General features: G+C 57.6%; 1 protein-coding gene across 3 annotated transcripts; it reads left to right on the top strand.

Moving 5' to 3' along the window:
• Window positions 1-22,866, top strand: EIF2B5 (eukaryotic translation initiation factor 2B subunit epsilon). Of its 3 annotated transcripts, none has more exons than XM_075570879.1 (16): window positions 1-237; window positions 708-832; window positions 1,222-1,407; window positions 1,776-1,953; window positions 2,318-2,398; window positions 3,055-3,132; window positions 3,397-3,709; window positions 5,339-5,484; window positions 6,756-6,894; window positions 12,168-12,275; window positions 12,726-12,833; window positions 13,675-13,765; window positions 14,005-14,128; window positions 15,105-15,230; window positions 21,252-21,356; window positions 21,515-22,866. In XM_075570879.1, the coding sequence occupies exons 1-16, from the start codon at window positions 16-18 to the stop codon at window positions 21,575-21,577; spliced, it is 2,193 nt and encodes a 730-aa protein (XP_075426994.1). In that variant the 5' UTR covers window positions 1-15; the 3' UTR covers window positions 21,578-22,866. The 3 variants fall into 3 exon arrangements, with proteins under 3 accessions (XP_075426994.1, XP_075426996.1, XP_075426997.1); XM_075570882.1 differs by having other exon boundaries at window positions 144-259; XM_075570881.1 differs by lacking the exon at window positions 15,105-15,230.

The raw sequence follows: 22,866 nt of genomic DNA, 5'->3' as shown, positions 1-22,866 counted from the left end.
GCTGCGCGATTGACCATGTCCCTCCGTGGCCACCATATGAAGCACCATATGAAGCAGCAGGTGATCGCGGGGACGGTGGCCGCGAAGGGACAGAACGGGAGACACATGGCGTCGCGGGCCGGGAAGCGAGAAGCTATGAGCAGCGGGGAGGAGGATCAGCAGCTCCCCCTGCAGGCTGTGCTGATAGCGGACAGCTTCAACCGGAGGCTCTACCCCATCACCAAGGACAGGCCCCGGGTAAGAGGAGGAGGGTTATCCGGTAATACTCACATCTCTCACTGTGTGTGTGTGTGTGCTGTCACTGTGTGTGTGTGTGCTGTCACTATGTGTGTGCTGTCACTTTGTGTGTGTGTGTGTGTGTGTGTGTGTGTGTGTGTGTGTGTGTGTGTGTGTGCTGTCACTGTGTTTGTGTGTGCTGTCACTGTGTGTGCGCGCGCAATGTTACGGTGTGTGTGCAGCATGTCACTGTGTGTGAGTGGCCCGATACATGTATGTGTGTGTGCACACGTGATGTCACAGCGTGTCAGAGCGTATGTGTGATGAAACAGCATTTCAGTATGTGCATGGATGCGATGTCGTTGTGTGATGTCACCGTTCACACGTGCAATGGCATGCCGTGGGGTGCAAGTGAGGTAGGTGGTATAAGTGAGAAGGATTCTCCCGTGGGATGCTCTGTAACACGGGTCCCGTGTCCCTGTGCTCTGCAGGCTCTTCTCCCCCTGGCTAATGTGGCCCTGATAGATTACACGCTGGAATTCCTCACTGCCACCGGCGTCCAGGAAACCTTTGTGTTTTGCTGCTGGATGGCAGATCAGATCAAGGAGCACTTAAGGTGAGCAGCGGGCAGCAGCCAGGCATCACTGTGCCCCTAACGGCAGAAGAGGGTGCACACAGCAGGGCTAGCACTGGGAAGTGTAAAAAAAAGTGTGTGGGGTGGGAAGTGTGCACTGTATATATAAATGTGGGGGTGGGCCTTTATATGTTGATGTCTGGTTGTGTGTTATGGGGCTATATATGTTTCTACATAGTACAGTTTAGTACATTAGCTGTAACACCCGCTCCAGTCTTTTGGACTATTGGTGTGTGTGTGCACACACACACACACACTCGTCTGGTAGTGCGTGAGGGGAGGGCTGTGTATGTGTATATATCTGGCAGTGTGGGAGGAGGCTGTATATATAGATCTCTCCTATATCTTATCCATTCCTCTTTACCTTACAGGAATTCTAAGTGGTGTCGTCCAACCAGCTCCAATGTGGTGCGGGTGGTGACCTCTGACCTTTACCGCTCACTGGGAGATGTCCTGAGAGATGTGGACGCCAAGTCCCTGCTGCGCTCAGACTTCCTGCTGGTTACCGGGGACGTGGTGTCCAACATTAATATTGAGGCAGCTCTGGAGGAGCACAGGTGAGGGGGAGTCAGGGAGAGGCAACAGGGGGAACCGTTGGGTGCCGTGAGGTGCCAGGGCGAGCCGTGAGGCGGAGACAGGGGGAGCCACGAGGCATCAGGGGGAGCCGTGAAGGGGAGGCATCCAGGGGAGCCGCGACGCGTGAGTGGGAGGTGTGAGGGGGAGGCATCAGGTGGAGGTGTGAGGGGAGGCATCATTGGGAGCTGTCAGGGGGAGCCACAAAGAGAGGGTAGGGGAGTTTAGTAAGGCGGAGCCACATCAACAGGAGGAAAGATTGGTAGGAGAGGAGTTTTGGCAGGATTCTCTTGGGCTGCCCCCACTTTCACCCCTTTCTCGCCCCCATGCTTACCCCTATCTCCCCACGCAGGACACGTCGCAAGCTGTTCAAGAATGTGTCAGTGATGACAATGATCCTCAAGGAGTCGTCCCCGGGTCACCGCACGCGGTGTCTGGAGGATGACGTAATCATCGCCGTGGACAGCAAGACGAAGCGCGTGCTGCTATACCAGAAAACCCAGGGCCTAAAACGCTACCACTTCCCCACGGTCAGTAATCACCCCCCCCCCCCCCCCCCACCACTTCATCAGGAGGGAGCATGGGGAGTTTAACGCACCTGGAGAGTAGCGGTCCTGTGGCACGGGGAGGTTAACGCACCTGGAGAGTAGCGGTCCTGTGGCACGGGGAGGTTAACGCACCTGGAGAGTAGCGGTCCTGTGGCACGGGGAGGTTAACGCACCTGGAGGGTAGCGGTCCTGTGGCACGGGGAGGTTAACGCACCTGGAGGGTAGCGGTCCTGTGGCACGGGGAGGTTAACGCACCTGGAGGGTAGCGGTCCTGTGTAACCTGTGTGGCGCTAAATCCCTAAGAAATCCTGCGCTAATCTCCTCTCTGACCTGTCCCCTTTGTTAGAGCATCTTCCAGAGTAAGGCGGATGAGGTTGAGATGCGGCACGACCTTCTGGACTGTCACATCAGCATCTGCTCCCCACAGGTGAGTGATGGAGGAGTGTGTGCTGTGTCTGAGTGTGTGCTGTGTCTGAGTGTGTGCTGTGTCTGAGTGTGTGCTGTGTCTGAGTGTGTGCTGTGTCTGAGTGTGTGCTGTGTCTGAGTGTGTGCTGTGTCTGAGTGTGTGCTGTGTCTGAGTGTGTGCTGTGTCTGAGTGTGTGCTGTGTCTGAGTGTGTGCTGTGTCTGAGTGTGTGCTGTGTCTATGTGCAGCGCCGCGTCTATGTGCAGCGCCGCGTCTATGTGCAGCGCCGCGTCTATGTGCAGCGCCGCGTCTATGTGCAGCGCCGCGTCTATGTGCAGCGCCGCGTCTATGTGCAGCGCCGCGTCTATGTGCAGCGCCGCGTCTATGTGCAGCGCCGCGTCTCTCCGTTTCTCTCTCGTGTGTAGAAGTATGTGCAGTGCTCCCTTGCTTTCTTTTTTTGCTCTCTTCCTCCTCTCGCGCCCCCCCCTTGCTCTCTTGCCTTCCACCCCCCCACTCTCTTGCCGCCCCTCACTCTCGCCTCTGCTTCTCCCCCCCCCCTGCATTCTTGCCTCTCCTGCACCCCTTCGCTCTCTTGCGCCCCCCCGCATTCTTGCCTCTCCTGCGCCCCCTCGCTCTCTCACCATGTCCGGTCTGCTTGTGCGTGCCTCTCTCCTCACAGGTAGCGGAGCTGTTCACAGATAACTTTGATTACCAGACGAGGGATGACTTTGTCCGCGGGATCCTGGTGAACGAGGAGGTGAGGATGAGGAGGGGGGAGATGGGGAAGGGAGGGGAGATACAGGGCTGGAGTAACACTGGGATAACCTGAGAGGGAGAAGCAGGCACTTTATTCACTCTGATGATTCCTAACGTGTCACACTGAAGTACAATGTCCTGTGTACGATATCAGAGTGTGCTCCATGTAGCAGGTTAGAACGCACCACGCGGCAGGCAACCGGTTAGAGCGTGGCACATGGCCGCTTAGAGCGCACCGTGTGACTCGGCATTCTTGTGCGCGCAGATCCTGGGTAATCAGATCCACCTCCACGTGACGCGCGACGAGTACGGCGCCCGCATTTCCAACCTGCTGATGTACGAGGCTGTGACCTCTGACATCCTACGCCGCTGGCTCTACCCCCTGACCCCCGAGACCAACTTCACTGACCAGGAGGGCCAGAGCTACACCCACTCTCGCCACAACATCTACCGGGGGTCTGAGGTCAGCCGGGGCCACGGGAGCACCCTGCGGGAGAACGTGCTGATCGGGAGGGGCACGACCATCGGGGCCAACTGCAGCATCAGCAACAGCAGCATTGGGCAGAGCTGCAGCATCGGTGAGAGAGGGGGGCTGGGAGCAACATCGGTGAGAGAGGGGGGGAGGATGGACAGCATCGGTGAGAGGGGGGAGGAGGGACAGCATCGGTGAGAGGGGGGGAGGAGGGACAGCATCGGTGAGAGGGGGGGAGGAGGGACAGCATCGGTGAGAGGGGGGGAGGAGGGACAGCATCGGTGAGAGGGGGGGAGGAGGGACAGCATCGGTGAGAGAGGGGCGGAGGATGGACAGCATCGGTGAGAGGGAGGGAGGAGGGACAGCATCGGTGAGAGGGGGGAGGAGGGACAGCATCGGTGAGAGGAGGGACAGCATCGGTGAGAGGGGGGGAGGAGGGACAGCATCGGTGAGAGGGAGGGAGGAGGGACAGCATCGGTGAGAGGGGGGGAGGAGGGACAGCATCGGTGAGAGGGGGGGAGGAGGGACAGCATCGGTGAGAGGGGGGGAGGAGGGACAGCATCGGTGAGAGGGGGGGAGGAGGGACAGCATCGGTGAGAGGGGGGGAGGAGGGACAGCATCGGTGAGAGGGGGGGAGGAGGGACAGCATCGGTGAGAGAGGGGCGGAGGATGGACAGCATCGGTGAGAGGGAGGGAGGAGGGACAGCATCGGTGAGAGGGGGGAGGAGGGACAGCATCGGTGAGAGGAGGGACAGCATCGGTGAGAGGGGGGAGGAGGGACAGCATCGGTGAGAGGGGGGAGGAGGGACAGCATCGGTGAGAGGGGGGGAGGAGGGACAGCATCGGTGAGAGGAGGGGGGTAGCATTGGTGGGGGATGGGGCAGCATCAGTGAGGGAGGGATAGGCTGGGGAATGGGGAAGCATTGGTAAGGGGAGGGTCTGCAGCATCAGTGGGAGACGAGGGGGGACAGATTTGCAACAGCATTGGTTGTGGGGCGTAGTGAGGGTTGTGAGGCGCAGAATGGTTGAGGGTGAGAGTAGCAAGGTCGTAGCATTGGTGAGAGGGGATTGGGTGAGATTGCAGCGGCGGTGGGGATGAGGGCTGCAGGATCCCTGAGAACGGTGGAGGAGAAAGGGGGGAGAGTGAGCAGGATGGATTGGGGGGGGAGAGGCAGAATTGGGGAGTACCCAGCACGAGAAGGTAGATGTGAATGTGTGAGCTGTGTGGTTTTGTGCAGCTGTGCATAAGCGTCACCCTGTCTCACCCTCCTGCCTGCCACTGTCTGACCCTCCTGCCTGCCACTGTCTCACCCTCCTGCCTGCCCCTGTCTCGCCCTCCTGCCTGCCCCTGTCTCGCCCTCCTGCCTGCCCCTGTCTCACCCTCCTGCCTGCCCCTGTCTCGCCCTCCTGCCTGCCCCTGTCTCGCCCTCCTGCCTGCCCCTGTCTCACCCTCCTGCCTGCCCCTGTCTCGCCCTCCTGCCTGCCACTGTCTCACCCTCCTGCCTGCCACTGTCTCACCCTCCTGCCTGCCACTGTCTCACCCTCCTGCCTGCCCCTGTCTCGCCCTCCTGCCTGCCCCTGTCTCACCCTCCTGCCTGCCCCTGTCTCACCCTCCTGCCTGCCCCTGTCCCGCCCTCCTGCCTGCCCCTGTCTCACCCTCCTGCCTGCCCCTGTCTCGCCCTCCTGCCTGCCCCTGTCTCGCCCTCCTGCCTGCCACTGTCGCACCCTCCTGCAGGTGATCGGGTGGTGCTGGAGAACGCGTATATCTGGGACGGAGCGCAGATCTCAGACGACGTCATCATCAGAGAGTCGATAGTTTGCAATGAGGTCGTGGTGAAGGAAAGGGTGCAAATAAATCCACACTGTGTCCTGACTTCAAAGGTAACAGCGAGAGGAGGGGGACCTGGGGACAGAATTAGGGGGGCATTAGCCACTGATCTGAAGTGCTTTCCAATCACCCATATTATCGGCCTTCACTGGCCAGTCCCTGATCCTCCCCCTGCAGCTCATTGTCGGCCCTCGCTCTGGCCACCCATAACCCCCGCTGTTGCCCTTCTCTCCCCCATGTGTCTGTCTCCCCTGGTCGCTGTGGGCCCTCACTCTCTCCCGTGTCTCCCCGGGCCCTCACTCTCCCCTCCCCCTGGTCGCTGTGGCCCCTCACTCTCCCCTCCCCCTGGTCGCTGTGGCCCCTCACTCTCCCCTCCCCCTGGTCGCTATGGCCCCTCACTCTCCCCTCCCCTGGTCGCTGTGGCCCCTCACTCTCCCCTCCCCCTGGTCGCTGTGGCCCCTCACTCTCCCCTCCCCCTGGTCGCTGTGGCCCTTCACTCTCCCCTCCCCCTGGTCACTGTGGCCCCTCACTCTCCCCTCCCCCTGGTCGCTGTGGCCCCTCACTCTCCCCTCCCCCTGGTCGCTGTGGCCCCTCACTCTCCCCTCCCCCTGGTCGCTGTGGCCCCTCGCTCTCCCCTCCCCCTGGTCGCTGTGGCCCCTCGCTCTCCCCTCCCCCTGGTCGCTGTGGCCCCTCACTCTCCCCTCCCCTGGTCGCTGTGGGCCCTCACTCTCCCCCGTGTCTCCCCGCAGGTGGTTGTCGGCCCCTCACTCTCCCCTCCCCCTGGTCACTGTGGCCCCTCACTCTCCCCTCCCCCTGGTCGCTGTGGCCCCTCACTCTCCCCTCCCCCTGGTCGCTGTGGCCCCTCACTCTCCCCTCCCCCTGGTCGCTGTGGCCCCTCGCTCTCCCCTCCCCCTGGTCGCTGTGGCCCCTCGCTCTCCCCTCCCCCTGGTCGCTGTGGCCCCTCACTCTCCCCTCCCCTGGTCGCTGTGGGCCCTCACTCTCCCCCGTGTCTCCCCGCAGGTGGTTGTCGGCCCCTCACTCTCCCCTCCCCCTGGTCACTGTGGCCCCTCACTCTCCCCTCCCCCTGGTCGCTGTGGCCCCTCACTCTCCCCTCCCCCTGGTCGCTATGGCCCCTCACTCTCCCCTCCCCCTGGTCGCTGTGGCCCCTCGCTCTCCCCTCCCCCTGGTCGCTGTGGCCCCTCGCTCTCCCCTCCCCCTGGTCGCTGTGGCCCCTCGCTCTCCCCTCCCCCTGGTCGCTGTGGCCCCTCGCTCTCCCCTCCCCTGGTCGCTGTGGGCCCTCACTCTCCCCCGTGTCTCCCCGCAGGTGGTTGTCGGCCCTGACTTGCAGCTCCCAGAGAGCACGGTGATTTCTCTGCATCACCCAGAGGAGGATGAGGACGACGAAGACGAGTTTAGTGACGACCCTGGAGCTAGCAAGGAGGAGGAGAGGTCAAAGGTTAAAGGTAACAGGGCGGAGCTATAGACTAGAGTCTAGACAGAGCATAAAATGTCATATATCGGGGTGAGGAGAGGGCAGTGAGGGGGGGGGGGAGCAGCAGGAACAAGGTTAGTGTAGATTCAGGGCACTCGGGCAGTGAACGGGCAATCCTTAAGCAGGAACAGTAAGAGAAATAGGGTACCCAGGTATGGAAAAATAAAAAAGGCTTTAGTGAGTGGCAAAAGAATGACAAAATAGTCCTCCCACGCGTTTCACGCAAGTGTTTGGGCTTATTCAAGGAGGGGGGAGAGGACAGAGAGCGCAAGGGGGGAAGGGTGTATGAGGGGAAGAGCAGAGTGCACGGTAGAAGAGAAGAACTGAGCGCACCGGGCGGGGGGGGGTGAGGGGGGGGAGAAACAGAGGCTGGTAACACTCTTGACTCGCCGGCGGTCACAGCTCTGGGGGTAGGCGGGGTCACAGCTCTGGGGGTAGGCGGGGTCACAGCTCTGGGGGTGGCGGGGTCACAGCTCTGGGGGTGGCGGGGTCACAGCTCTGGGGGTGGCGGGGTCACAGCTCTGGGGGTAGGCGGGGTCACAGCTCTGGGGGTAGGCGGGGTCACAGCTCTGGGGGTGGCGGGGTCACAGCTCTGGGGGTGGCGGGGTCACAGCTCTGGGGGTAGGCGGGGTCACAGCTCTGGGGGTGGCGGGGTCACAGCTCTGGGGGTAGGCGGGGTCATGGCTGTATTGTTACAGGCTGCGCAGGTTCCTGCTTCCTGCCAATCGCGCAACGCTTTCGGTCTTCAGAGCCTGTCACCGCGCCGCGTACCTGCAGAGCCTGTCACCCGCGCCGCGTACCTGCAGAGCCTGTCACCGCGCCGCGTACCTGCAGAGCCTGTCACCGCGCCGCGTACCTGCAGAGCCTGTCACCGCGCCGCGTACCTGCAGAGCCTGTCACCGCGCCGCGTACCTGCAGAGCCTGTCACCGCGCCGCGTACCTGCAGAGCCTGTCACCGTGCCGCGTACCTGCAGAGCCTGTCACCGTGCCGCGTACCTGCAGAGCCTGTCACCGTGCCGCGTACCTGCAGAGCCTGTCACCGTGCCGCGTACCTGCAGAGCCTGTCACCGTGCCGCGTACCTGCAGAGCCTGTCACCTGCGCCGCGTACCTGCAGAGCCTGTCACCGCGCCTCGTACCTGCAGAGCCTGTCACCGCGCCGCGTACCTGCAGAGCCTGTCACCCGCGCCTCGTACCTGCAGAGCCTGTCACCGCGCCGCGTACCTGCAGAGCCTGTCGCCGTGCCTCGTACCTGCAGAGCCTGTCGCCGCGCCGCGTACCTGCAGAGCCTGTCACCGCGCCGCGTACCTGCAGAGCCTGTCACCGTGCCGCGTACCTGCAGAGCCTGTCACCGCGCCGCGTAGCTGCAGAGCCTGTCACCGCGCCTCGTACCTGCAGAGCCTGTCACCGCACCCCGTACCTGCAGAGCCTGTCACCGCACCCCGTACCTGCAGAGCCTGTCACCGCGCCGCGTACCTGCAGAGCCTGTCACCGTGCCGCGTACCTGCAGAGCCTGTCACCGCGCCGCGTACCTGCAGAGCCTGTCACCGTGCCGCGTACCTGCAGAGCCTGTCACCGTGCCGCGTACCTGCAGAGCCTGTCACCGCGCCGCGTACCTGCAGAGCCTGTCACCGCGCCTCGTACCTGCAGAGCCTGTCACCGCGCCGCGTACCTGCAGAGCCTGTCACCGCGCCGCGTACCTGCAGAGCCTGTCACCGTGCCGCGTACCTGCAGAGCCTGTCACCGCGCCGCGTACCTGCAGAGCCTGTCACCGTGCCGCGTACCTGCAGAGCCTGTCGCTGCGCCGCGTACCTGCAGAGCCTGTCACCGTGCCGCGTACCTGCAGAGCCTGTCACCGTGCCGCGTACCTGCAGAGCCTGTCACCGCCCCGGCGTACCTGCAGAGCCTGTCACCGCGCCGCGTACCTGCAGAGCCTGTCACCGCGCCGCGTACCTGCAGAGCCTGTCACCGCGCCCCGTACCTGCAGAGCCTTTCACCGTGCCGCGTACCTGCAGAGCCTGTCACCGCCCCGGCGTACCTGCAGAGCCTGTCACCGCGCCGCGTACCTGCAGAGCCTGTCACCGTGCCGCGTACCTGCAGAGCCTGTCACCGCGCCGCGTACCTGCAGAGCCTGTCACCGCGCCGCGTACCTGCAGAGCCTGTCACCGCGCCGCGTACCTGCAGAGCCTGTCACCGCGCCGCGTACCTGCAGAGCCTGTCACCGCGCCGCGTACCTGCAGAGCCTGTCACCGCGCCGCGTACCTGCAGAGCCTGTCACCGCGCCGCGTACCTGCAGAGCCTGTCACCGCGCCGCGTACCTGCAGAGCCTGTCACCGCGCCGCGTACCTGCAGAGCCTGTCGCCGCGCCGCGTACCTGCAGAGCCTGTCGCCGCGCCTCGTACCTGCAGAGCCTGTCGCCGCGCCGCGTACCTGCAGAGCCTGTCGCCGCGCCGCGTACCTGCAGAGCCTGTCGCCGCGCCACGTACCTGCAGAGCCTGTCACCGCGCCGCGTACCTGCAGAGCCTGTCACCGCGCCGCGTACCTGCAGAGCCTGTCACCGCGCCGCGTACCTGCAGAGCCTGTCACCGCGCCGCGTACCTGCAGAGCCTGTCACCGCGCCCCGTACCTGCAGAGCCTGTCACCGCGCCGCGTACCTGCAGAGCCTGTCGCTGCCCCGTACCTGCAGAGCCTGTCACCGCGCCGCGTACCTGCAGAGCCTGTCACCGCCCCGGCGTACCTGCAGAGCCTGTCACCGCGCCTCGTACCTGCAGAGCCTGTCACCGCGCCTCGTACCTGCAGAGCCTGTCACCGCGCCGCGTACCTGCAGAGCCTGTCACCGCGCCTCGTACCTGCAGAGCCTGTCACCGCGGTGCGTACCTGCAGAGCCTGTCACCGCCCCGGCGTACCTGCAGAGCCTGTCACCGTGCCGCGTACCTGCAGAGCCTGTCACCGCGCCGCGTACCTGCAGAGCCTGTCACCGCCCCGGCGTACCTGCAGAGCCTGTCACCGCGCCTCGTACCTGCAGAGCCTGTCACCGCGCCGCGTACCTGCAGAGCCTGTCACCGCGCCCCGTACCTGCAGAGCCTGTCACCGCGCCGCGTACCTGCAGAGCCTGTCACCGCCCCGGCGTACCTGCAGAGCCTGTCACCGCCCCGGCGTACCTGCAGAGCCTGTCACCGCGCCTCGTACCTGCAGAGCCTGTCACCGCGCCTCGTACCTGCAGAGCCTGTCACCGCGCCGCGTACCTGCAGAGCCTGTCACCGCGCCTCGTACCTGCAGAGCCTGTCACCGCGGTGCGTACCTGCAGAGCCTGTCACCGCCCCGGCGTACCTGCAGAGCCTGTCACCGTGCCGCGTACCTGCAGAGCCTGTCACCGCGCCGCGTACCTGCAGAGCCTGTCACCGCCCCGGCGTACCTGCAGAGCCTGTCACCGCGCCTCGTACCTGCAGAGCCTGTCACCGCGCCGCGTACCTGCAGAGCCTGTCACCGCGCCCCGTACCTGCAGAGCCTGTCACCGCGCCGCGTACCTGCAGAGCCTGTCACCGCCCCGGCGTACCTGCAGAGCCTGTCACCGTGCCGCGTACCTGCAGAGCCTGTCACCGCGCCGCGTAGCTGCAGAGCCTGTCACCGCGCCGCGTACCTGCAGAGCCTGTCACCGCGCCGCGTACCTGCAGAGCCTGTCACCGCGCCGCGTACCTGCAGAGCCTGTCACCGCGCCGCGTACCTGCAGAGCCTGTCACCGCGCCGCGTACCTGCAGAGCCTGTCACCGCGCCGCGTACCTGCAGAGCCTGTCACCGCGCCGCGTACCTGCAGAGCCTGTCACCGCGGTGCGTACCTGCAGAGCCTGTCACCGCGCCGCGTACCTGCAGAGCCTGTCACCGTGCCGCGTACCTGCAGAGTCTGTCACCGCGCCGCGTACCTGCAGAGCCTGTCACCGCGCCGCGTACCTGCAGAGCCTGTCACCGCGCCGCGTACCTGCAGAGCCTGTCACCGCGCCGCATACCTGCAGAGCCTGTCACCGCGCCGCGTACCTGCAGAGCCTGTCACCGCGCCGCGTACCTGCAGAGCCTGTCACCGCGCCCCGTACCTGCAGAGCCTGTCACCGCGCCGCGTACCTGCAGAGCCTGTCACCGCACCGCGTACCTGCAGAGCCTGTCACCGCGCCGCGTACCTGCAGAGCCTGTCACCGCACCGCGTACCTGCAGAGCCTGTCACCGCGCCGCGTACCTGCAGAGCCTGTCACCGCGCCCCGTACCTGCAGAGCCTGTCACCGCGCCGCGTACCTGCAGAGCCTGTCGCTGCCCCGTACCTGCAGAGCCTGTCACCGCGCCGCGTACCTGCAGAGCCTGTCACCGCCCCGGCGTACCTGCAGAGCCTGTCACCGCGCCTCGTACCTGCAGAGCCTGTCACCGCGCCGCGTACCTGCAGAGCCTGTCACCGCGCCTCGTACCTGCAGAGCCTGTCACCGCGCCGCGTACCTGCAGAGCCTGTCACCGTGCCGCGTACCTGCAGAGCCTGTCACCACGCCGCGTACCTGCAGAGCCTGTCACCGCGCCGCGTACCTGCAGAGCCTGTCACCGGGCCGTGTACCTGCAGAGCCTGTCACCGCGCCGCGTACCTGCAGAGCCTGTCACCGGGCCGCGTACCTGCAGAGCCTGTCACCGGGCCGTGTACCTGCAGAGCCTGTCACCGCGCCGCGTACCTGCAGAGCCTGTCACCGCGCCGCGTACCTGCAGAGCCTGTCACCGTGCCGCGTACCTGCAGAGCCTGTCGCCGCGCCGCATAGCTGCAGAGCCTGTCGCCGCGCCGCGTGCCTGCAGAGCCTGTCGCCGCGCCGCGTAGCTGCAGAGCCTGTCGCCGCGCCGCGTAGCTGCAGAGCCTGTCGCTGCCCCGTACCTGCAGAGGTGCTGTGCAGCACCTGTGTAAGGCTAACCTGGCCCAGGTGTGCCTGGCTTTGCATGTCCTGGCACGGAACAGGTCACACATTAACATGTGCTTGCTGTGGGCTCCGCTCCGCAGGATAATAATCTGATTCCTTTAGTCTGTTACTTTGTGTTTTCTGCTGTTGCGGATGAATCTATTTGCTGATATGGGATGTACAGGGTTAATACTTCGGGTCCGCAGCCCCGGGGCGGGAAGAACACCTTTTTTTTCCTGTGTATTCATCTTTTCTCTGGGGATCCCTCATAACAGCCCCCCCCCCCCCTCCTCCACCCTCCCCGTCCCCCCCCCATCCTCCCTACAGGATACAACAAAGTGGTGGTCGGGTCAGAGGGCAAAGGTTACGTGTGGAAATCCGTACAGGTGACTGGGGAGGAAGAGGAGGAGGAGGAGCTGCAGACGAACCTGTGGGGTGAGCAAGTCGTGGAGTATGGAGGGGGGGACAGGGTCTTTGGGGTCCCACGTGAGCTTGTTGTCTGGATTAGGGGTATCTGGGACTGCTCTGTCCTCATGATGAAATCCTTCCGGTAAACGCCGTTGTGTGAAGCTGCTAAACACAAGTCCACCGAGAGGTGAGGACGGCTGGGCCCGACACGTCCGGTGCTGGTCCCAGGGCCAGCGCCCCCTGCTCAATGCCAACGAGTTCTCACCAGAAGAGCTTACAATCTTTTTCTTGGCACTCACAGTACCATGACTTGTCGCAGGACTTGGGAACATTCCTACATGAGAGGACGTCGCCGTTATCACAAGGACACACCTTCTGCGCCGTCCTATAGCTGGGGCGGCATTTTCTCGTGTTTGTGGGTGTTTGACCTCACAGCCTCTGCTCCTCTTCTCTCCTCCCCCCTCCCCCCCCCTCCAGGTCTCACACTGCCCGCCGAGGAGGAGAGCGACAGTGAGAGCGAGAAGAGTGCAGGGTCAGAGCAGATGGACAGCCGTACGGCCTCCCCCCTCCTGGACGACATTAAAGGTGAGCGGCTGTTCAGGAGCTGGGGGAGGAGGGGGGATGCAGGTGGAACAGTTGGGGGGGCGGTGAAGGGATTCCTCATTGCGGATGGGGTTCCAGTTTTACTCTGGGTCCATGGGGGTTTCCTGTTAAGGGAGGTCAGCGTTACTGTGGGTTTTCGAGGTGGCCCGAGGTTTAGGGGGGGTTAGAGGGGAGTACTCCCCCTGCTCCTCTGACGCGCTGTGCGTCCCTCCACCTGCTCCTCTGACGCGCTGTGCGTCCCTCCCCCTGCTCCTCTGACGCGCTGTGCGTCCCTCCACCTGCTCCTCTGACGCGCTGTGCGTCCCTCCCCCTGCTCCTCTGACGCGCCGTGCGTCCCTCCCCCTGCTCCTCTGACGCGCCGTGCGTCCCTCCACCTGCTCCTCTGACGCGCTGTGCATCCCTCCCCCTGCTCCTCTGACGCGCCTTGCGTGTCGCGTCCCTCCCCCTGCTCCTCTGACGCGCTGTGCGTGTCGCGTCCCTCCCCCTCCTCCTCTGACGCGCTGTGCGTGTCGCGTCCCTCCCCCTGCTCCTCTGACGCGCTGTGCGTCCCTCCCCCTGCTCCTCTGACGCGCTGTGCATGTCGCGTCCCCCCCCTGCTCCTCTGACGCGCTGTGCGTGTCGCGTCCCTCCCCCTCCTCCTCTGACGCGCTGTGCATGTCGCGTCCCCCCCTGCTCCTCTGACGCGCTGTGCATGTCGCGTCCCTCCCCCTGCTCCTCTGACGCGCTGTGCATGTCGCGTCCCTCCCCCTGCTCCTCTGACGCGCTGTGCATGTCGCGTCCCTCCCCCTGCTCCTCTGACGCTGTGTTCTCTCCCTCCTGGCAGTGTTCCAGAATGAGGTTTTGGGGACCCTGCAGAGGGGTGTGGAGGAGAACATTTCCTGTGACAACCTGGTGCTGGAAATAAACTCCCTCAAGTGAGTGTCATGTAGGGGAGCTGGGCAGGGAGGAAGTGGTAAGCAAAGGCGTGTCTGTTCGATGTGGCCCTGTCTGCGTGGGTGAAGTGGCCCTTACTGTGCGTTTGTTCGACGTGTTGGTGCGACGTGGCCCTGTGTGTGTGTGTGTGTGACGTGGCCCTGTGTGTGTGTGTGACGTGGCCCTGTGTGTGTGACGTGGCCCTGTGTTTTTGTGACGTGGCCCTGTTTCTCTCCTGTAGATACGCATATAACATCTCCCTGGCGGAGGTGATGCAGGTCCTGTGTAAGGTGGTCCTGGAGTTCCCGCTGTTGCAGCTGGAGGGAGCACTTTATGTGAACACTTATTGCACCGCTCTGCTTCCCGTGAGTCCGCTCTGCGGGCAGCGTCTCCTCTGTGTAATTCTGTCTGTATCTCCCCCTTCTGATCTCTCTCTTTCACTCTCTCTCTCTTTCACTCTCTCTCTCTTTCACTCTCTCTCTCTTTCACTCTCTCTCACTCTCTCTCTCTCTCTTTCACTCTCTCTCTCTCTTTCACTCTCTCTCTCTCTTTCACTCTCTCTCTTTCACTCTCTCTCTCTCTCTTTCACTCTCTCTCTCTCTCTTTCACTCTCTCTCTCTCTCTTTCACTCTCTCTCTCTCTCTTTCACTCTCTCTCTCTTTCACTCTCTCTCTCTCTCTTTCACTCTCTCTCTCTCTCTTTCACTCTCTCTCTCTCTCTTTCACTCTCTCTTTCACTCTCTCTCTCTCTCTCACTCTCTCGCTCTCTTTCACTCTCTCTTTCACTCTCTCTCTCTCTTTCACTCTCTCTCTCTCTTTCACTCTTTCACTCTCTTTCACTCTCTCTCTCTTTCACTCTCTCTCTCTCTTTCACTCACTCTCTCTCTTTCACTCACTCTCTCTCTTTCACTCTCTCTCTCTTTCACTCTCTCTCTCTCTCTCTTTCACTCTCTCTCTCTCTCTTTCACTCTCTCTCTCTCTCTTTCACTCTCTCTCTCTCTTTCACTCTCTCTCTCTTTCACTCTCTCTCTCTCTTTCACTCTCTCTCTTTCACTCACTCTCTCTCTTTCACTCACTCTCTCTCTTTCACTCACTCTCTCTCTCTCTTTCACTCTCTCTCTCTCTTTCACTCTCTCTCTCTCTCTCTCTTTCACTCTTTCACTCTTTCTCTCTCTCTCTCTCTCTTTCACTTTTTCTCTCTCTCTCTCTTTCACTCACTCTCTCTCTTTCACTCTCTCTCTCTCTCTTTGTCTCTCTCACACTGTCCGGACCGCTCCATAAAAGCTGTGTCTCCCCCTGTCCCTTCGTGTCTCTTCACACTCTCCCCCTCCCCCACCTGCAGCTCCTGAAGAGATGGACCCCGCTGTTTAAGAATTACATAAAGCGTGCCTCGGACCACCTGTGCTGCCTTGTGGCCATTGAGGATTTCTTCCTAGATCATGAGACCCTCTGGACAGCCACTGCCAAGGTACCGGGGGGCTATCACGAGGGTGGTATCGTATCCTCTAGGTGCCATCACACAGCAGCGCACACCAAGGGTTAATCACTACTTCCTCCTCTGGGACAAACCTCCAACCTGCCCCTTGGTTTCTCCTCCTCCCGGATTCAGCTCCGCCCCCGGCGCCGTGTTTTTTAGTCCGTGGGGCGGCCTTTTCGTTTCTCCGCTTGCGGTTTCTTGTTTTTCCAACCCGCTCCCTGCCATTGCAGGCCTTTCTGCCGGACACCGCAAATCCACTTTTGGGGGGTGAGGGCATGTTTTAGGCAGGGTTTAGGGGAGTACGGTGGCTCCCCCCAGCGTGACCACGGGGTCTGGTAACGGACGCATTTTGGAAGATCTGTGAGTTGCGCTGGTGTCATGCCCGGAAGCTTTTTTTTTGCAGTAAGATTGGGATCAGCGGGATCCGCTAATCCGCTGACCTCTCTGCGCTCGGATCTCTGCCCGTGTGAGATTATCTGGCTCATCATCGTTTCATCCTGACTCATCTATCCTGGCGCTGCTAATTACACACATCGTATTTATTCCATGCACTTCTAGTACGTGGAGTTGTTCCGCTCACATTTTAAGCCTATACACAGACGGTGTTTGGGTTTCTATTCACAGGAAACCTAACCAGCCTTTCCGGAGGCGGCCATCGCAATGTCAGGACTAGGAGGACATGGCTAAAGGCAAATCCAGTCTTTCCAAAGATCCGCTTAAAAATATTTAACATTAGCAGAAGGTGAAAAGAAGAATTTTCCTCCTTTTTTGCCCGGGCAGATACGTACAAGCTAATTAAAGCTGTAAGATGTTTTGAAGATAAGATGCCAAGATAAAGGCAAGGTTTGGTGTTTATGGGATCCCAGAAGCCACGGCTTAATTTCCTTGCACACCACTTCGTTGCAAATTTCATTGTAACTAAAAAGCATATTTTATCCAACGTATTTCCTTGTCAGAAGATTGCAACGTACGGGGCACCGCTCGGCGAGTCGGCACAGCAGTAACCAGATTGGGCAAAGAGAACCACTTTACATCTGGCTGATCGGTAGTTCTTTGGGAAACCAAGAACAGGAATATGGAAACAAGGATTCATGGCTACAGGACATGCCTGTGAGTCGGCTACGTCATCCGAGTGCATGGCTAGAGCCGGGGAAGGTTGGCTGGCATCCATGGAACACAATATCCGAGTCCCCAGGAAGGATATACTACAGATCTTTACTCTTTTGCATACGGCTACAGATTTCCTCTGTGACGCCTCGTAAGATATTATCAAACTTCTAGCCAGGTCCCATGGCTTTTATCAGTAACAGCCCGCAGAGCGTTGGGGCTAAAATCTTGGTTAGGGGATTCTCCATCAAAACAACAGGTTATGTTCTATTCCTTTTTGACAGATATTTTATTATTTGGGGAAATAACTTGATGCTATAATAATAATATACAAAATGTCTGGAAGAAAAAGCAAATGTTGGAATGAGCGCTAACGGGATCTCTGTGTTCCTTCAGCGCTTTTCAAAGCGAGGCAGACGTTTCAGGACAGACGGGTAAGGAACTTACTCTTCCCGTTCTAGAGCAAAAGTCTCTACAGGGGAAGATTTACTCAATCTTTGGCATTCACAAAATCTAAAAATGACTGGTTATCACCAAGCGGAAAACCTACCCGTGTAAAGCTGCAGTCACCATTTCTGTGCAGCTGGGATCAGAGCGACATCAGATGGGTTTGGAATTTGAATCAGAAGGGGGATGTACAATTTTAAGATTCTCAATCATTCAAGATCTTTTGAGCTGCAGAAACCACAAAAAAACGCGCAAGGTTTTCGTCCACTTCTGGATTCACATTTCTCGGCTACTTAATCATTCCGCAACCTTTCCCAATGGAATCGGTCAAGTCCGTCATCAACGTTCTGGAACAAGCTGACATCATGGCGGCTATTGAACTAATATACGCATATATACAAATTCTCGTCAAAAGTCATGAGAAGTTGCTCAGGTTTGTATTGCAAAGTCAGGGCAAAATCCATACATTATTGTTTACGGAACACCCTTTCTCATTAACTTTGGCACTCGGAGTGTGATCTTTTTGATACCATTGGGTACCTGGTGAGGCATCCATTGGAAAAACAGGAGGAAATGGCACAGCAGAGATTTATTTTGAAGAAGTACTACTGTATCAATCCGAGTGCATGGAGATATTAGAATTAGTTCTATCAATACTAGAAGCCATTCTTCAGGTACATTTAATATGTCGGATCTGCAAAGAGAAGTTTCTTGTGCTTCCAGGACACGCATCCCTGCTCTGACTTGACTGGTATCTTATCATAGAAGACCATGCCGAATCCAAGATGGTGCAAGTCCATATTAAACAAAGTTATTCAGTAGAATATCAGTCATTCTTACTGCTGATACCCACACGACAGGTAGGGGAGCCCACTTAGGCAATGTATACAAGGGAAAACGAGTGTGCAAGAGACGATTCTGTCCATCAATATACTTGACTTGGAAGCCATCACTCTGGCATTAGTGGAATTCCAAGAATAGTGTTGCGGCGGAGCTTTGTCGGTGCAATCAGACACGTCCGTGGTGACATAAATTGGCCGGGTGGAACAAGAAGCCACTGGGGCGAAGCGAAGGAGATGTTCCCAAGGGCAGAAAGCCAGATAACAAGTCTATCTGTGATTCCTATTCCAGGATGCGAACAACCAGTACATACAGGAGAATGGGAATCGGGACGTTTTGGAACAAATCGCAGCAAAATGGGGGGGGGGGGGGGGTCCCTCAGATGAAATGGGGGGGTCCCTCAGATTTAACAGCAACTAGACAAAAGCGGAAAGTAACTCGCTTCTGTGCAATATACAAGCAAGACCATCCTCTTCATCTTGATGCCTTTAGTGACCCTTGGAAAATGTATATTTTTCCATCCTATCCACTAATACCAAGTATTTGAAAGAAAATAGAACAAGATCGACCAGGGGAAGTTTTAACAGAAGTACCTAATTTGCTCAGAAGGACCTGGTTCTCAACACTTGAACATGGGGGTGGAACAACCATAGGTGTTACCACACAGTGAGGATCTTCTGATTCAAGGCCTATCAGCCTGGGCAGGTTCAGAGTGTCCAATTGGCTGTCTGGAGATTTGAGCGGAAGGAGTGCGAATCTCAGGGCCAGTTATAGAGACGCTGTTGAAAGCCAGGAAGAACTCTACAAATAACATCAATTCTAGAATATGGAAGATATGTGTCTTGGTGTAAATCAAAAGTGATGGCAGCAGAGATGTTCCACAGATCTGTGATTTTCTTTGCAAGATCCTTCAAAGGGCAGCGAATCAGCCTTAGGATCCATAAGCGGATCCATAAGGGAACTCCTCCAAGGACCATTGGTGGAAAGTATATGACTGCAGTGTGTAAACTGGATCCTGGCATCAAATATCTGGTTCCATAGTGGGACTTGAATAGGATGTTGAAGGCTTTGTGAAAGTCTGTTTGAGCCATCATAAGCAGCTTAAAAAAAGTCTTAATACTAAAACCAAACTTTTTGGTGGCAATAACCTTAGCACGGTGAGTAGGTGAATTACTGGCCTTATCTTGAAGACAACCATATCTAATCATTCACATCATTGATACATTTGTCTTGGGAATATCTCCACAATTCAGAACCCAAATTATAACGAGTTTTCACTTCTATCGGGAGATAATTTCACTTTCTGTCCAAATCGAGAGGAGATGGCATACCTATACCTTGTGTGTAAAGACAGGGCAGCAGATTTCAGAGTTATAAATAGTCTGTTTGTAATGATCTCAGGAACCCGAAAGAAGGGAATAAATCAGGAAATCTGACCGCCGCAGGACGGATCACAGAAAACAACAAAGAAGGCATAGGTGATATCTGCAGGGGGAACCGATATAGCGGAGGTTCTCCTTACACACTGCGAGCTGGAGGTCCTCCTTACACACTGCGAGCTGGAGGTCCTCCTTACACACTGCGAGCTGGAGGTCCTCCTTACACACTGCGAGCTGGAGGTCCCCCTTACACACTGCGAGCTGGAGGTCCCCCTTACACACTGCGAGCTGGAGGTCCTCCTTACACACTGCGAGCTGGAGGTCCCCCTTACACACTGCGAGCTGGAGGTCCTTACACACTGCGAGCTGGAGGTCCTCCTTACACACTGCGAGCTGGAGGTCCTCCTTACACACTGCGAGCTGGAGGTCCTCCTTACACACTGCGAGCTGGAGGTCCTCCTTACACACTGCGAGCTGGAGGTCCTCCTTACACACTGCGAGCTGGAGGTCCTCCTTACACACTGCGAGCTGGAGGTCCTCCTTACACACTGCGAGCTGTAGGTCCTCCTTACACACTGCGAGCTGGAGGTCCTCCTTACACACTGCGAGCTGGAGGTCCCCCTTACACACTGCGAGCTGGAGGTCCCCCTTACACACTGCGAGCTGGAGGTCCCCCTTACACACTGCGAGCTGGAGGTCCCCCTTACACACTGCGAGCTGGAGGTCCCCCTTACACACTGCGAGCTGGAGGTCCCCCTTACGCACTGCGAGCTGGAGGTCCCCCTTACGCACTGCAAGCTGGAGGTCCCCCTTACACACTCCTCGTGAATGAAGAATAAGTGCCCCGTCGGGTTTGAGGCCTGGGCAGTAAATGAACGAGAAGTTCAAGTTATTAGAGTTACTTGTGTTGAAAAACTCACTGTTTGTTTAATCTACAAACTGTTCCATTAAAGCCGCAGTTCAGGCAATATCCTGCATATGGGGTTTTTTAATAAATCAGTTCTGTAGTAAGAAAAAATACTTTTAGCATTTTCTGTTTTTAAAAAAACAACTTTGAAAGACCAATTTTCTTGTATTCTATTTTAACAGCCGTTTGCTAAGGCACTGCCCCTTCATGTCCTGTCACAAGCCCTGGCACACCCCTTTTTCAGCTCTGCCCTCCCTCTAGCACATGTCAGTGCAGGAGTGCTCATGAATATTCATGAGCTTCCACTGAGACAGAAGCAGAAGAAAAACAGATCCCTTCACTAATTGTCACCAAATTTCACCTATCAATACATGGAGAACGAATTGACCGGCAGCTATACAGTTCTTTAGGTGATTAGAGATTGCCCACATGAAACTATTGAAGTAAAAAAATAAATAAAATAAAAAAAGACTGAACTGCAGCTTTAAAGTGTATTTATTTGTCATATAAAATATCCTTTTTAAAAATCCTCTTTACATTGGTGTCTGTGTGTCTTGATAAATGCTTTGCGTACGAACTGCTGGCAGACCAAGCACAAGAATAATTTCCAGCACTGTCTGCAAGATTTATTTATTTTTATCTTTTGCAATGTAAAAGTATATATAAAAATTAGTGCGCCGTCACGTAACTTGTTTCTCCCCCCACATGCTTTCACAAGCCCTTACATCACACACCCCTTCTTATACATGCCGTAAGACGTCACAATACATGTAAAAAGGGAATATATTCGTTCATAGTCCAATATAGCTCCATTTGTTACGTGTAAAAAAAAATTATATGTGTTACTTGTTGATTATGTGTTAGTCACTAAGTGACGTGGTGTATGTAAAAAGAGGTGTGTGTGTGTGTGTATATATATGCAGTGGTTGACAAATCACCAAAAAATCTACTTGCCACACAAAAAAATCTACTCGCCACCTAGTACCAAACGTGTGCTGCTTGGGCCAATATTTACTCGCCCGGGGGTTAAATCCACTCGCCCGGGGCGAGCAAATGTATAGGTTTGTCGAACACTGTATATATGCATACACATTTATATGAAGTGCATGTCCTGCCCGAGTGCCCCGGACTCTGTGTGGTCACATGATGGGGTCTCTGCCCCTCACTCTGCCCATCTTTCTCTGCTTCTCTCTCTCTGAGACCTCCTGCCCTTCTCTCCTGCCCCTCTCTCTGACACCACCTGACCCTCTTTCGCTGCTTCTCTCTCTCTCTCTGACCTTCTCTCTCTGACCCTCTCTCTGACCCTCTCTCTGCCCCTCTTGCCACACGCAGGTGCTGATGGGTTTTTACCAGCAGGAAGTGCTGGCTGAGGAGATGATTCTGCGCTGGTTCTCGGACCCCGAGGTGACAGAGAGGGGCAGGCAGCTGCGTAAGGGGGTAAGTGCAGCAACAGGAGCGTGACCCCCCCCCTGCACTGACCTCTGCCCCAGAAAGTCTAGACGTCTCCTGCCTTGCAGACATACTACTCGTCTTAACCCCTTCTGATCCCAGACGTCGTTTCACCTCTAACCTGCGCTTTCTTTCTTCCCCGGCAGCTGCAGAAGTTTATTCAGTGGTTGAAGGAAGCAGAAGAGGAATCGTCGGATGGTGACGAGTAATCACACGTGAAGGCCACGTGGACAGCACTCGCCAATCGTCTCGATCCGTTTGGTACCGGAGCTTTATCAAGGTGCCTGCGGCACCGGTGTTCACCAGCGGAACGATCCGGAAGTTTAACAGGAAGTGGCCACTGCACTCCAATGTAAAAATAAACTTTATTCTGAAAGCATCTTCAGATCAGAGAGTACTGCAGAACACGGGAATGTCTCTGGCCTCCCTGCTGCTTTTAGTCCTGAACTTTGTCTCTATTACCCACCGCTCTTAATTCATTCAATTATACGTCTGATCACTTCCTGTGTGGGTCCCACAAGTGCACTTACAAGGTCTGTGATCACTTCCGGGGTGGGACATGCAGGTGCGCTTATTATGCGCATGATCACTTCCTGTGCGGGGCACGCAGGTGCACTTACACGTGGCATCGCTTCCTGTGTGGGTTATTGTCATCCGGGAGATGTCTCCGCCTGTTCTGACCAGTGAACGTATGTAGAGCATCGGTAAGGTGTACGAGCTGGAACCTCTCGAGGAGGAGCCCCCAACACATCCATCACTTACGAGATCAGCCAGCGGTTTGTCCTACAGTGAGACCGCAGGGGCCTGCCATACCGTGCGGACACAGCGACATGTCGGTCCTACAACAAAGACTGGATGAAGGAGAAAATCTGATTTGATGGCGTTTGGGTGTCCGGGCCGCATTCTGGATTAAATGAAGGGCTGTGTAGGCCCAAAATGTCATTTTCTATCCGTGTTCTGCCATTCTTTCTGATCTGAAGATGTCTAAATAAAGTATGGTCTTTTACAACTTTGTTTGCAGTGTTGTGGCCACGTTCTGTCACGAGAGGTGACCGGAGGTAGTGTGTCCAGTCCAGTTCCCCTCACACTACCACACCACTGTCCCGACTTCTCCGCTCTGACCCCCCCCCCCCTCATCCGCAAGCAGAGCCTGGGGGGTCCAGCCACCCGCTCCCTAAATTGTTACATAGAGGTGCTGAGATCCCCCTTCCTTTTTCCGGAGGGTGTTATAGTTCCTGAGTTTGGACACGGGATAACCTAACTCCTGAGCACTCCGCCTTGTTAGTGACATTGTAACCACTATTAACCCCTCCCTGTATGTCCCTCACCTCTTCCAATCTGCTGGTTACATGAGGACTGACCGGGCCGTTCTGTCCGAGGAAGGACCCGCGCTTGTGGAAAGGTTGTGACACTGAACACTCCCCCCCACTGACTGACAAACTGCCGCGTGTGAGAGCGCAAATATTTATTTCAGGGAACAAATAAAGAGTATACCGAC

The sequence above is a fragment of the Ascaphus truei genome, chromosome 14, assembly GCF_040206685.1.
Source record: "Ascaphus truei isolate aAscTru1 chromosome 14, aAscTru1.hap1, whole genome shotgun sequence".
Taxonomy (NCBI): domain Eukaryota; kingdom Metazoa; phylum Chordata; class Amphibia; order Anura; family Ascaphidae; genus Ascaphus; species Ascaphus truei.
The sequence above is the reverse complement of the archived record's forward strand: the minus strand, read 5'-3'. Positions and strand labels throughout refer to the sequence as shown.

What these genes read in the sequence shown, in the direction of transcription:
- EIF2B5 (XM_075570879.1), top strand. Translation starts at nt 16, where the DNA reads ATGTCCCTCCGTGGCCACCATATGAAGCACCATATGAAGCAGCAGGTG. An exon ending in ACTGTGTCCTGACTTCAAAG is followed by an intron (nt 5,485 to 6,755) that starts GTAACAGCGAGA and finishes GTCTCCCCGCAG; the next exon opens with GTGGTTGTCGGCCCTGACTT. An exon ending in GGAGAGGTCAAAGGTTAAAG is followed by an intron (nt 6,895 to 12,167) that starts GTAACAGGGCGG and finishes TCCTCCCTACAG; the next exon opens with GATACAACAAAGTGGTGGTC.